This window comes from Oculina patagonica, chromosome 3 (assembly GCF_052425735.1).
Source record: "Oculina patagonica isolate OP01 chromosome 3, crgOcupat, whole genome shotgun sequence".
Lineage (NCBI taxonomy): Eukaryota > Metazoa > Cnidaria > Anthozoa > Scleractinia > Oculinidae > Oculina > Oculina patagonica.
In genome coordinates this window covers 4,375,341-4,389,762 of record NC_135760.1, presented here as the reverse complement: position 1 = coordinate 4,389,762, position 14,422 = coordinate 4,375,341, and the positions used below count along the sequence as shown (strand labels likewise).

The 14,422-nt window shown below is 39.9% G+C and overlaps 1 protein-coding gene across 2 annotated transcripts in view; it reads right to left on the bottom strand.

The window, feature by feature from the left end:
• The window catches only part of LOC144646171 (THO complex subunit 5-like), a 42,696-nt gene that overhangs the window by 5,974 nt on the left and 22,300 nt on the right, over nt 1-14,422 (bottom strand). For both annotated transcript variants that reach the window (XM_078505712.1, XM_078505713.1), the window contains 9 exons: nt 8,050-8,260; nt 7,720-7,766; nt 7,461-7,545; nt 6,850-6,961; nt 6,104-6,199; nt 4,512-4,562; nt 2,429-2,522; nt 1,845-1,956; nt 1,331-1,434 (listed from right to left, as the gene is read on the bottom strand). In XM_078505712.1, the coding sequence (XP_078361838.1) occupies nt 1,331-1,434; nt 1,845-1,956; nt 2,429-2,522; nt 4,512-4,562; nt 6,104-6,199; nt 6,850-6,961; nt 7,461-7,545; nt 7,720-7,766; nt 8,050-8,260 (912 nt within the window). The remainder of the gene's footprint in view (nt 1-1,330; nt 1,435-1,844; nt 1,957-2,428; nt 2,523-4,511; nt 4,563-6,103; nt 6,200-6,849; nt 6,962-7,460; nt 7,546-7,719; nt 7,767-8,049; nt 8,261-14,422) is intronic.

The window sequence follows — 14,422 nt, the reverse complement described above, 5'->3', positions numbered from 1 at the left end:
CATGTAGCCGGCACGAAGCGCGGGAAAACGTGCGCGAGCGAGTCGTGATTGGTTTTGGTTTTACTGCTGATTGGCTGACAAAGTGGCGGGACTTTTTAAACCAATCACTAAGCGTAGTAATGCAAAACCAAAGCAAACGCGAATTACTTTCAACACTCAAGTGAAAACCGCTCTAAAAGGCCTTTTCGGTGGGTTTATTCTCCAGAGGGCTTATTTTCGGATGGGCATATTTTAGATGTCTCAAACATGGTTGAGCAAAATTCGTTCCAAATTTTGCGTATGAAAACGTTTAGGTGTACAGAAGAATACTGTATGATAAAACTTTTCATGCATAACAATATAATCGCAAAACCAGCGCTACAGTCGCCAAATAAACATTAAAAGTTTCCGAAAATAGTGAGGATAATTGGAAGGAAGCTTTATACTCATGGGGTATAGTATGGAAGGGCTTAAAAAACCGTTTTGCGTTTGAGATTTGGAGGACTTATTTTTGAGGTTGGGAGGAAAGGATTTGACGGTTTTGTGTAATTTTAACGGGTGGAATATTTGCATTCTTGATAACAGGGTGCAGGGCTGTCATTAAGGGCCGTAACCCGTAACACCTGTTACGGCTGAGCTCACATAATGTTACGGGTGAAAATGTTGATTGGTGTTACATTACACTTGCATACAGAATGAAATGCTACGGGTGATAACTTCAATGTTACGGCTGCATAAAAACTTAATGACAGCCCTGGGGTGGCAAAGGGTTTTCGCGTGACGCGTGATGCCCCCAAAATTAGCAGCGTGATGCGTGATGGAGCCAAAATAAGCTGCGTGATGCGGGACTGGACATCACAACGTGATGCGTGATTTGACTATTTTACAAGAGCGTGACACGTGATTTACTTCAAGGTTATCCGTGATATTTAAAGCTCTTAAAATTAAATAAAATACATTTAAATGAAGGTCAATAAAGAGGCTCGCTGGTTTCAATTCTGGAACTAAGCTTTATTTTAAATAACCTCGCCAGTCTTCAAAGATTGAAAAATTTCACCGAAATTTGGCATTGGGATTATTACAAATTTGTCCAAAAAACAATTTAGTAATTTTATGTTCAAAAATTAACAATAACAGGCAACCAATCCAAGAAATTTTGCCTACAATGTAATTTTCAATAATACATCATCAAAAAGTTGAAATCCTCCAAAATTAGCTCAGCACACTTTCTTATTTTTACGTGATGCGTGATTGTTTAAAAATGTTCTCCGTGATACGTGATTTAACTCAAAAATCCAACGTGATGCGTGATTGGTACCCCCCCTTTGCCACCCTGTGATAAATACCATACCTTAAATTCTTTAAACGTTGCTGGTTGCCAAGAAGAAAGCTTTGCGGATATCTTGCTTGGGAACATTTGAAGAGAATTCTTGTTTTCTGGTATCGACAGACCCTCTGAAAATGAGTGAAAATAAAAAACCGTCAAATCGTGATCAGTAAGGAATTCTCCCTCCAAAACCTACATAACCGCCATTGCCCCCTCCTCCCAATCCCTCTGTCCGGTTAAGTTTCTCCTTATATTAGGTAAATAGGACACTTTGACAATCACATGCAGTAATGCAAATTTTGATTTGCAGGCTGGAAATGCATTTTGTAAAAGTTTTGCAAGTTTATCGTTCTTAATGTCTCAATCTTCTACAATTGAACCTTTCTAGTTTCGTTTTGGTTTATTATTAAATTAAAATTAAACTATTATTTTGAAGTAAATTTTGTACACTGCCAAACATAGCTACGACCTGCCAAACAAACAACAAATTTGCACAATATCACGTGATTGAAAAGTCGCTCATGGTATCAGTGCCTACCTAAAAAGGTCAGTTGCTGTTGGAGAGCAAGTCTGGCCAGGATTCTTGCTCTGACGGCTTTGATTGTTGCCTCCATATGAGACAGTTTAACTGATGACTTTGGTACAACTTCCTGTAACTTGTAAAAACACATGAAAATACACAGAGGAAAGAAATAATGATGTCCTGTTCACACTAAGGTCTAGTTGTCTTTTATCATCAACCTATTTTGGCTCATGATAGTAGACGTGTACCAGAAGAACAACTTAAAACTCATTCTCGTCCCCATAGCCCTCTCGTTTCTCTTAAGAATGCTTAAAACTTTTTCAGTTTTTAACCATTGATACATGTTTTGTTGCATTCAACCCCGGCTAACCGAAAACACTTGATTCTAATGCAACACAGCCTTCAGGAGTACAGTCAACTCTCTCTTAATAGACACCTCTATAATCCTGTCTTTACTGTTTTTCAGTAATCTTACTGTAACTAAACTCCCTATAAGACGTACACCTCTCTACGACGGACAGTTGGAGCCGGTCCTAACAGTGTCCGTTTTAGAAAGGGTTGGCTGTATATTTAAAACAGAAAAAATGACTTTGCCATACATGTACTTCCTCAGGTAAAAAGTCCAGTCCACAAATCCTTTGTGCCCACATATATGGCTTGCCCACTGGTTTAACAAAATCTGCAAAAGTAATTCTGAAAGAATACAATAAAATTAAAAATCAAAGGGCTCTTGAGCCAGCTCATTCATGTTTTCTTGGGTCTTTAAATAAACTGAATGTAAACCGTGCTGAAATAGCAGGGGCCAAGTTACCCTGGGTGCCAGAGGGTTTTTTTTTGCGGTCACAAAGCAATCCTGCAAAAAAGAAAAAGCCCTCTGGCACCCAGGGTAAGGCCAAGTTGGAATAGCCAATTCTTAATCACTGAAGAAAATCTTTAAAAGGTAATTGATTGGATTGCCTTCTTGAATTAGTTTTATTGGATTAGTTTTATTTAGTTGGCCATAGCCTGACACATAAACCCCTAAAATCCAACAGTTGGGCAAAAAGGTTGGTGAGACCACCACTATTGCTAATATTTTATCTTTGGGGTTTCAAGGCATCTTTTATCTTACTTAAGATACATTGTAAATGAATGTCTGCAACTCAGTCATGATGAAGATCGGTGAGAAGAGTCTCTGCTGCAGGAAAACGTTTTTGGAGATGAAGGGGCTGTGGGAGGAGCACTGCTACCTCTTCCACTACCCTGACCTAGTGCCATAATTCTTTTTCCCCTTTCCTGATAGATGTTGTTCTGGTCGTTTTGCATTGTCATAAAAACCAGGGTTCATTCCTCTTCACTAGAATTACCCCCAGAGTGTAACATTCTTCACATAATCTGGGTGACCGTAAAATAAGACATTTACCATTTCAGCTTTCATTACATATTCCCGTAAAGCATGACGAAGTAATAACAAAATCTGTACGTTCACAACATAAAATAAACCATTTGTTGGTGCACAAGCTATAGGAGGATTGTGTAAAAAATGTACTGAAGACACTCCTGCCATGTATCTGATCAAATGTTATGATCATGATCACGCGCGCGGAAATTGTACAATTGCGACATAATTACGAAATACACTAAAATTGCTAACAGTTGATTTAATTTGCACTGAAGCAGCTAAAACATTGGCAAGAAATAATTCAAAAACGCGAATGAAGAGTGAAAGAAATGGTGCGTAGGTGATTTTCTTGGGAAAGTCAAACAAAGTAAGAACACGATACGAGGCACCCTGCGAGCAGAGCCTATTTTAACTTCCAGGCTGTGATTGAGATTTGGGAAGTAGAAAGAGGCTCTGCATGAATCGTGTCATTTCTTTGAAGTCGCCGCAGCCCCAAAGTTTGGGCTGGTCAGTCCGGATTAAACCGGTTTTGCTGCGTGGGCATTTACTTTTTTGAAAAACTGACGGTCAAGACGGAGCCCACAGTACGCTCTCGAAAGCACTAGAGCTGACGATTGCTCTCGCCATCTGCTACCGTTTGTGCGCGTGTGCAGCTTGTGGATCATTTAAGATCTCGTTTTTTTTTCACAAACCAACAAGAAATTTCACGATTAAAATCGCACATCTCTACCATAAAGTCACTAATACGACCTCAAGCGGTGCTTGACGTGTTTTTACTGAAGGAATTCAGACGCTCTATGAAAAAATGAACTTGTAAAACAAACACTTTGTTCACGCTGTCGTGTGCGATCCGTCACGCCATTCCGCGCGCGCATGCCAAGATTAAGTCGTCCTCGCGCAAGCCCGCGCAAGCTAAACGCGCAAGCATCGCGTAAACCTCGCGCATGCTCAACAAAGATTTGATGCGATTCTTGCAGAGCCCTTTCTTCTCAAGTGTATCAGTGGAAAAGAAAGGGCTCTGCTCGCAGGGTGGATACGAGGCCAAGTGGAACGTGACTACCTGAGGTACGCATGTAATGTTGTATTACACTGTTGCTGACAATTATTAGGGCCTCTAACAGAAATCTAAAATTATGCAGCGCCTCCCTCTACTTTAGGCCCAAAAGGAATATTTGTTGTAATCTAAACAATGCAAAGGAACGGTGTTTGGCCATAGTGGAAATGATATTAAATGACAACCCAAATACCAAAATATATATCACGCCACCCTAACATGAAACACCTTTGAACTTATAACATACCTGGAAGAGTCTCCCAGTTCTCTTTCTATCTCGGCCTTCAAGCGTTTGTATCTGCGAGAATTAAAGCAAAACGTAAGCGCCAGCAATTGTAAAATCACTTGTGCTTAAGCCGGTTTACAAATTTTTGGTGAATGAAAAAACATGGAGTTGTTGTGTTACACTAGTAGGTGGTTTAGAATTAAGCGCTCCAAAGACATCATGATTGTATAGAGATAAAAATAACGCTTAACAAAATAAAATTTTACCTTCCATTCAAAAATAAAGAAAATGTACTCAACTGCTCCGTTTGGGTTATTTGGTCGTTTTAGGGGGTTGGGAGGTTTTTTATGCCCTCGGTTCGACACAGTCTACAACTTCCGTCCAGATTTGGTTGATTTTAATTATCTCGTTTATTGCGTGCTCCGCAGCATGAACGAGCTAAAGGAATGTTTTACCATTTTACGGGCTTAAACAGAACGTATTTTGGCTTGTGACGTTCTCAGTTGGCGAACACGCTGACGTGTATGTTTACACGTAGCATAAACTGAAAATAAATGTACGTCAACAATGTTTATAAATATGTCTTTTTTCATCTAACTTGGCGTGCGTTACGGATCACATTGTGTGACCGGAAAAAACAATCAAGCCGGCAAGTCGTTAATTTTCGATCGTGCCTTAGGGGAAATGTCACTAACAAGGGAATAAAGAATAAATTACTAGTATGCTTTTGAAAACGAAACCCTATTCCTGCTTTGAAATAGCTGCTTTATTAATTATTTAATTGCGTGTGTCAGCGCATGTTTAAACAAACCCATTATGGGTCTTCCAAGGTGACAACATTGATTCACGTTGCACTTTTCAGAAGTTCCGAAATTGTGATTTCATGTAAATTTATTTATTACACTATATAAGGATTTCATTTCTTTTCACATTTGCATCTGAGCTTCATTGAAGTTATTTTGGACATTACTAAGTGGGGAGGGGTAGCATGTAAAATTACTTCCGGTCTACAACTTCCGTCCACACAATTTTTGTACATGCACACGCGTGCAAAACAACTTCCGTCAACATCTGTATCACTCTAATATCCTCATTCATTGCGTGCTTCGCGGCACTCTGCATGAATGAGCATAATAACAAAAGTAAATGTATTATCAAAAACTCAACTAGTTTCTGTACAAATACAAGCAAAAAGGATGTGTTTAGATAATAGGATGCTTAAGCAAGGACAACAATGGCAACACTGAAAAAAATAATAAAATAATTTACTTGTCATAATAATCTCGCTGTTTTGTAGATCTATCCAGTTTGTTAATCAATTTGAGAAATAGCTTTAGCTTGATTTATAAGGACAGTACTGTATTTTAATATACAGTGCTGGCTTAAAAAATCAAGTGAAAGCTTTTTAAAATTCCACACTATTTAACTTTTCTTGCAAGGAGCAGAATAAATCACTGAAACATCAATTACCTTAACTATTTTAGTTTCAATAAACCAAAAAACCCACTGTATTCATACAAAAATCAAACACAATAAAGGGTATCCTAAGTATCCTAGAACTAGGTTTAAACACACAAAAATAAAAATCATCAAAGGTTAACACTACTCCTTACTCAGCAAGTTGATATAGACTTGATGGGTTTGGTGCCTTGCCGCCATCATCATCAGGAAACAGATTGGTTAACAACGACTCAGGAGAGAGAAGAGTGCTGAGAAACAAACAAACAACAACAAAGTAATAACAAGTAAGCATTATGGAAGAAGGTTTGTTTGTAATTACTGCTAAGATAGCCACAAAATTTATAATTACGTGTTTACCGAGTCAGTGTTCCATACACCTGTAGGCAATAAGGAGCTAACTGGACTACAAGCAGGCTCATCTTTGGGAATGCACCGCAAGTGATGTGAGCCGGCTCTGAACTTTCTTTGCATTTGCCCAGACTTCTCCTCACCAACTGGATTTACTCATCAACTCATTCTCACAGCCTTGCCATATATGTATGTCACTATTCTGAGACATGAGCCTGCTTATGGGGTAGGAGCTAACAGATCCCACGGTGACTGCTTGCCTATTATAACTTTACTTCATTACTACTCTGCCACACACAAATGAAACATTTGTTGTTGGTTCTCGTCCTTGCTTCGAGGGTTTTTCTCCGGGTTCTCCGGTTTTCCTCCATCCACAAAAATCAACACTTTAAAATTCCAATTCAATCTGGAATCCGAGGGCCACAGGTTTGTTAGCCACAAGACTATTACGTGCTATCCTCGTAAAATAAAGTCGATTTATTTTTGTTTTAGAAGTGTCTTTTGCAGGAAGATGAGTTTTTTCCCTCCAAACATTTTTATGAGAACATACCTGTCTGCCAACACAGGTGCTGGTATTGCTTCATTTAAAGACAATGATGGTGACACCACAACAGTGTTGAACGTCGTCAAGAAGGAAAACAACAAATCAACTGTTGCTTTGTCTGAAAGAGAAAACAACAAAAACTCTTAAATTTTAGTGCTAAGTACAATGACATTTTTAATTACAATAAAACTATTTCATAAAGTTGTGTTTTAGACTTTGTTCTTCCTAGCCTAAATTTAAAGGGAAGCCTTTAGGCATGTGGCCCATACTGCTAGAGCTTATCCCGGTTTCTGTGGCATTAAGCGGCTGGGAATATTTCTACTCCCCCTAAATGGGATGCTAGTCTATCAAAGGGTATACCCCCCTGCATTATTTTGCCAGTACCCAACTATACACCTGGGTGGAGAGAGGCACTATGAGAGTAAAGTGTCTTGCCCAAGAATACAACACAGTGGCCCTGAACAGGGCTTGAACCAGGACTACTCGATTCGGAGTATGGCATGCTTACCATTAGGCCACTGCGCCTCCCACCAGCCTAAATTTAAAGTGGTGTTTATTAGCTTTGTTTTAGGTTTGTTCTGCATCTCAACTAAGAAAGTTGCTTCCTTAAAACTAACCTTTACATCTAACTTGTACCAGGATTTGCAGTGGGTGTTTCTTGAGCAACAATTTTCCTTTCTCCTCTAAACTCCTATGTTTTGACTGAAATGAAACAACAACAAAAGGGGAGGGTATTCTCACTACTTAATACATTTGCAATGGATTGGCCACGAAAGACCCTCGACATGTCCTTATCCCTTGTGTGATATCAACTGCTAGGTCAATAATCACAATACATAGTAATACCAATAAATGTGAATTGTTATGTACTCTCACCCTTTTGTGTCCCTCAGTGTCTTCCTGATCTGAATCACTGTCGACGTCTACAAGCAAATTAAAAATTGTCATTTGTAACTCCACAAAACCATGTTCAAAATAATCAACTACAGAATCTTCGAAACAGCACCCTTCCATAGTTGAATACAGTTGAATCCCGATAACTCGAACCTTCAAGGGAAATCGAAAATGGTTCGAATTATTGGGGGTTCGAGTTAGCAAGGGTAAAATTAGAAAAAAAATGACCTGAAGGGGAATCAAAAAAAATTCTGGTTAGCGGGAGGTTCGAGTTATTGAGGGTTCAAGTTATCGGGATTCAACTGTACAAACCTATTGCTGTAGTTTTTGCCTCCATAGCAGCTTTGGCAATATCCAAATCACCCAGAATCTTGACTTCCAAATGAGCATCACATGCTTCATTGTAAGCTGAAGCCTGGACATACAGAATGTACAGAGGTTGGGGAAGATATCGGGCAGTTTCATGCTGTAAACATTGAGCATCTAATGGCATGTTCATGTACTCTTGAACAGGTTGAGTAACCTATGGGAAGAAATGGTAAAATCATTTAGGGCACTATCAATTTACTCTGTGAGAGATGAGGTGACCATAAGGGTAGCACAGTACTCTGGATTGTGAGAATAGGGTTTGATTGTAGCCAGGGTCATTGTCAGTGCGCTTTTGGGCTCTCACAGTGCCTTCCTCCCCCCATAATCATTTGCAAAAAGAGTTGCGACACTCTTGGTTAAGAAATGCCATTTTAAACACCCCCACCCCCAACCCACCCTGTCTCTCTCTCACACACTTCAATCAATGTTATCTAAATTTCAGATGAAAGGCATCTTTTTACACAGACAAGCACTCCTGAAAGTTTTGTATGGCACTAAAATGGACAGTACACTTCCATTTTTTTCATGAGAAAGACACACATGTACAATAGGAGTTGTGGCACAAACCGTGACAACTCGCTCGGCTCGCCCAGGCTCGCCTCGCTCCTTGTCACAATTTGTGTCCACAACTCCTATTGTACATGTGTGTGCGGAACGCAAGACGCCTTTCTTACCCCCCTCGCGAAACGAGTTGCAAAAAAAGACGTTTAATCCCAGAAAACTTAAGAAAAAGAAAGCTGCAATCTTTATGCAAAGCATGGTTAAAACTAACAAAAAAATCGGGAAAGCAGGCGTGGAAATGGTAAAAAAAAGGAGGAAAATGTGAGTGGCTTTCACATTCCTAACTTCCTGAAGCAGATTCGCCGGACCCGACAGTGTACCAATCGTTGTATGGCGCCATTGTATTAAATTACAACCAACCTTTAATTGCTGTGCCAGAAACAATTCCTATTGAACAAATGCTCTTATTGAGTAAACGAAGATGGGAAGAGGGAGAACTGGAGAAATTAACTTGAATGTAAAGAAAAACTTGAAAAGATCTCGTGGAAAAGCGTTTACAACATACAAAAAAACTAAAGAAAATGAAAAACAAATAACAATCTTTTTAACAGACGAGCTGATTGAAAAATTAAAAAAATTAGACAGCAGTGTTGTCGCAAACGTTTTAACAAGCTAAACAAAACTTGCACGCTCCGGTGAGTGCATAAATTAAGTTTTCCGCGTATTGCTGCCTCGATGTTGTTGATCTTTTTCAGGCTTTTTTTTTTCTTGCAATACAGATTCTTTGGTATTCTATCTGTCGTTTCTCTTGTGGAGTAACTGTTTGTGTTGCCACTTCTTCCAAAAATTGATAAACTCGAGGATTGTGAAGTAAAACACGTTCTGTTGGCGTTTGGCTCGTCATTCTTTATGATATCCAGGTGTTAGCTTGATTTATATACAGAGTAAAGAAAATGACATCATTAAGCTATTTTTAGTGACAATGACTCACAATTGGCCGTCACGTGCATTAAATCAAAAGAGCAATAGTTGTGCACGTGTAAAACAATAGATTTTACATTCCTGAGTGCTTAGAACTCAGATTTTAAGCACACAGGAATGAAAACAACTTACAAAAGTCTAAAAATATCATTCGGGTAATACCCCGACTTTGTACACCCACGCACGCAAACACACAAAAAAAATTTGCATGCCGCTGTGGGTCACGCAATTTCTCGCTGTTCGCTTCAACTTAATTGTATTTTTTGCACACTCAGATTTAATCCTTTCGACTCGGCTGAAAGTCACTTTAAGTGCGCTGTAACCTTTTATTTTGCCTCGTTCAGGCAATTAACAACATCGCGGGTTATGTCTCGAACATTTTTTTGCAACTCGAACGACAATGCTTCCATCACAAAGTAAACAACAAGATGAGCGCAGACAATCATTCTTTCATTAAATGAAAAAATGTTCTATTGGACTGAAATTTTATTTCGAAATGTCTGTGGTGCTTTCGAGAAGTTTTTTTTTCATTTTTTGTCTTTCTGCTTTCATGATCTCTTGTCGTATTTTTTCGATGTCTGGCTGTGAATTTGTTTGTTTGTGTGCAAAGCTTGAACGTAAAGTCTCTTTAAGTTGACGATATTTCTGCATTTCTCGTAAGATCAGTTGAAACTCTTTGTCAGAAACAAGATTATCATTCAGAGCTTGTGAGACAGAGCTGTTTATCGAGTCATGTTTTGCAACAGCCAGAGCGAGGATTCTTGAGTGCTTATTAACTTTACGTTCAAGCTTTTTGTTGATAACTGACAGGCCAGTGGAAGCTGCGCCAGATACAGCTGCTACTGCTGCAACAGGCGCGCCGATAACAATTCCAACACCAGTAAGTGAAGTCGCAACAGCTCCAGAAGACAGAGCTGCCGTCACGGCGCCAAGACAGACCACGGAATAGTGAATAACTTTCCGGACTTTTTTATATTTTTTTAACACAAGCCTGTAATGCTCAGCTTCAGCGGATATTTCTTTTTCAATTTTACTTATTTCAGTCAGCCGAAAATTCTCGGCATTTGTTGGGAGGCTTGGATAAAGTTGTGTTTCTTCGCGATCACCATAAGCAGGGGCACTCGGGAGAACATTAGCAGATGACATGGTCTCGTATACATAAAAGTTATTTTTGTATTTAATTTAATTCAATTCCAACTCATATGTAAGATTTGAGCCGTTAAAATCGAATGGATTCCCATTCTCATCTCTAATCGAAAGAGTCAGAGATGTCACTTGTGCATCAGCCATAACGTCACGCAAGACATTGGGCTGTTCACTTTTGTAATTTATGTTTTCGTAAGACTTTCCACGGATGTCGAAACAAGCTAAAACAGAAGATGGTTTACCATTAAAGAGATTCTGTTCTCTGTCAACTAAATCGCAATGAATGAAATAAGTTGTGGGAGAATTTAATCTTTTTATATAAGTTATAGTTCCCAAATGCCCCACATTATCGTTCCCAAGTAGTAAATTAGACATACTTTTATTGAGAATTATTTTTTTATTCTTTTCATTTTTAATTACAAGCGGTGTACTAACATCTGTGGTCGTTTCAATATCATGTTCAGCCAATTTCTTTTTAAATAAGCTCACCAACATTTCGAGTGTGTAATAATCAGCTGCAAAGGGAACAGTTACCGTATTTTCTTTTGTATCTTTTTCATCTTTTACAAGGATTGTTCCATCTTCTTTTAGATTGAACCAAGTAGGTATATGAGATGACAGGAGCCGGATGTGGCTCGGTTTTGAAATAGGATAATCGAAATTCACAGTATGAGAATTTATGTTGTGGTGACAGTGAGCACAACCATCTTTATAATTATCTTTTGAAAAATAAATCTTTAATATAAAATGGCTCCGCCTATTCCGAGAGCTGATGACATTTCTCAATTAACTTTTCTTGATTCCAAAGAAAGAGATTTTATGAAGTGGATGAAAACCCCAGAAGCAACTAAAATTTCTGAAGCGGCAAAAGACAGTGCATGGAAACCTTTTCTTGCAAAATATCCAAACGCTGACCGAACAAAATTTGTTGCACAGGTTGAGTTCGCGTACAACCACACAGCAACGGCAGACATTTATTACAAGGCAGGGCAAGGCCATTTGATAAATGTTTTTGGCTCTGACAGCAAATATTGGAGCCCAGAGATGAAAAAAGCACTGGGGGTGAATCAAATTTCAGGCGGTTTTCCACAACAGCTGTCACCAAGCGGCGCAAAAGGCTCATCTTTGCCAATTCCCGCGGTTGGATTTCACGAAGCCGCACCGAGTTTGAAAAAAATATTTAACAGCCAAATAAACATCTACGTCACACCAGACCAATATTTCACAACGAAATTAAGAGAGATTTTTCAAAAAACAAAACTGAAGCATACATCAGGAAAAGAGTCAAAAAGGTGGCTTGCTAGCCAAAATATGGGCTACTGGCCTCAGCAACTTAACTTTGCTGTTTGGTGTGCGACAACAGGCAGTGGGGTAAGCCGAGAAATTTTCGATGAAGAACACTCATCTCTTAGCTTGCCACCGATTGTGCGAAATTTTTACCTTTTTCACGTTTATTTCACGATAAGGCGAATATTGTTTCAGATGGGGGGGATTCAGAGCGTAAGCGCCTTGCCTGGCGACCCAACGTTTAGCCAGTTTGACAACAAGTACGACGTGGCTTCTTACAAAAGAATATGCGCTGAGTTCGGTGTCGACCCGTCAAGCGATTTCCGTTTCACAACAGGCGCAAACCACGGACTTGGTAACGTTTATATCTGGTTTACTAACATTGGACCAAACAAAACTGGAGCAAAATACCCCGATTACGATAAATTTTCGGATGAAGGTGGAACTGCAAGCAAAGGTAACTTGATTCAATACATCGAGCCAGACGACGCTGCATATGCACAGGCAGACTGGTTTTGTCCTAACGGCACTGAAGGGCTTACTCAGGCAGGTTTGTCGAGAGTAAACCAGTCGATAGAGGCTTTTGTCTACTGTATTCTCGGTTCGCAGGTGAACGTTCGAAGTAGCATACTTGGAACAGGCGGCCGTGCAAAGGAAGCGCAAAGTGAGTTCCTCGTGTTGGTTGAAGACGCTATAAGGCAACCTGATCTGGCAAAGTCGGTCCAAAGATACCAACTAGCCATCGACGAAGCTAAGGTTCGGCTTAACCTTGCAGTCTGCCCAGGTGCCTGGCTGATGCCCGCTCGTATGGTGATAAACACAGAAAGCGTTGTTGGCTACAATAACCAGCTTAAGCAGGCTGTTGTTGGGATGAAATTAGGAGTGAATGATGAGGTTAATAAAGCTACAAAAAAAGTGGGCGCAACAAGTATGAGCGGTGGGCCATCAAAAGTTAATAGACCAACAAGTCATCCGAGCTCGAAGAGCTCGAGCGCGTCGCGCTCGTCAAACCCGATTCACAAAGCTGCAAAAAAAGAGCCGGCGCCACATACGCCTTCAGCGGGTACTGTGACAAAAACAGACGAAAAGCAGAAGCCAGACACTGAAGATACAGCACACGAAAAAAACAAGACCTACCTTATTGCTGGTGCCGTTATTGTTGCGTTTGCAGTCAGCCGAGCTCTTTGAGGGTACCCAAGGGGCACCGGCGCTTCGCGCCCTCTAGCGCTTAGCGTTCGCTTCGTTTTGTAACTCGCTCGATAAGAAAGATAACAACACCGACAATCAAAAGCCAAGCATTCTTGCCTAGGAAGCTGATCACCTGGCCGGCCGTTCGAAACACAAAACTGGCGATCGAGCCAAGGAGGCCCGGCAGAATACTTGCAATTTTTTTGCCAAGTGTCTGAAGACCGTCACCAACACCTTTTGCTAAACCTTTTAAACCGTTTGAGAGAGAACTCAGAATTACGCCAATAGTCGTGCCAACGGCAAGCAAAACTGCTGTGACGGTGAAGCCATATTTTTTGAAAATCGCTTTTACCTTTTCTCTTAATTTGTCTGTTAAAGACAATCTTTCGATCTCTTCTTCTCTTTCATTTTCTATTTCATTAATTTCTTGATTCAAGTTATCAACTCTTTCGCGAGCTTGTTGTCTTTCCGCTTGTGGCCTGTTTTCGTCGTTTGCAATATCTTCTTGTTCATGTCTCTCTTGTCGTATTTCCTCTTCCCTTTCGAGCCTTTCTTCTTCATGTTGTTGGAATTCTTGTAAAGGTATTGTTACCCCAATCACAGGCTCGTACTCTACTTTTTTCAACCGATCTAATTCTTTCTGTAGATCAGTGCGCCTTTCAATTTGTAGTTTTGCTCTTTCTTTAGCTTTTTTTCTTTCCTCCGGGCTTTCATTGTTATCTTCTGCTGTTTTTTTGTTGTTATTGATGCCTTCTGAAAGACCTCTTATTTCATTTTCAAGAGTTAATCGACGACTTGGACCAAGGGCTTTTAAAACTTCTTTGGGAAGTCTTATATTTATCTGGTATTCTTCCTTGCCTTGAATTTTGGTTGTTAAATTATAATAAGGCTTACCTGGTTTAATTAACCCGACTTGCAGCCTTCCATTTTCATCTATTTTGTATTTAATCTTTGATTTGTCAGCTGATGGAAACTCTTTGTCAAGATAACTCGAAGCAGTGAAGGTTGTTGTCGCACTATCGTCGGGGATTTCAGGAAACATCGTTGTTGTTTCGTCCGGCCTATTCATCGTGGTAGTTCTCGTTGGTATTTGTTCGCTTGGTCCGGGCGTTGATGCCCCTCCAGGTTGGAATGGGCCTGTTGTATCGCTGTCATCGTTGTCATTACGGTCGTCACGGTCGCCTGTATGTTCCAAAAGAGGATCTCTGTCACC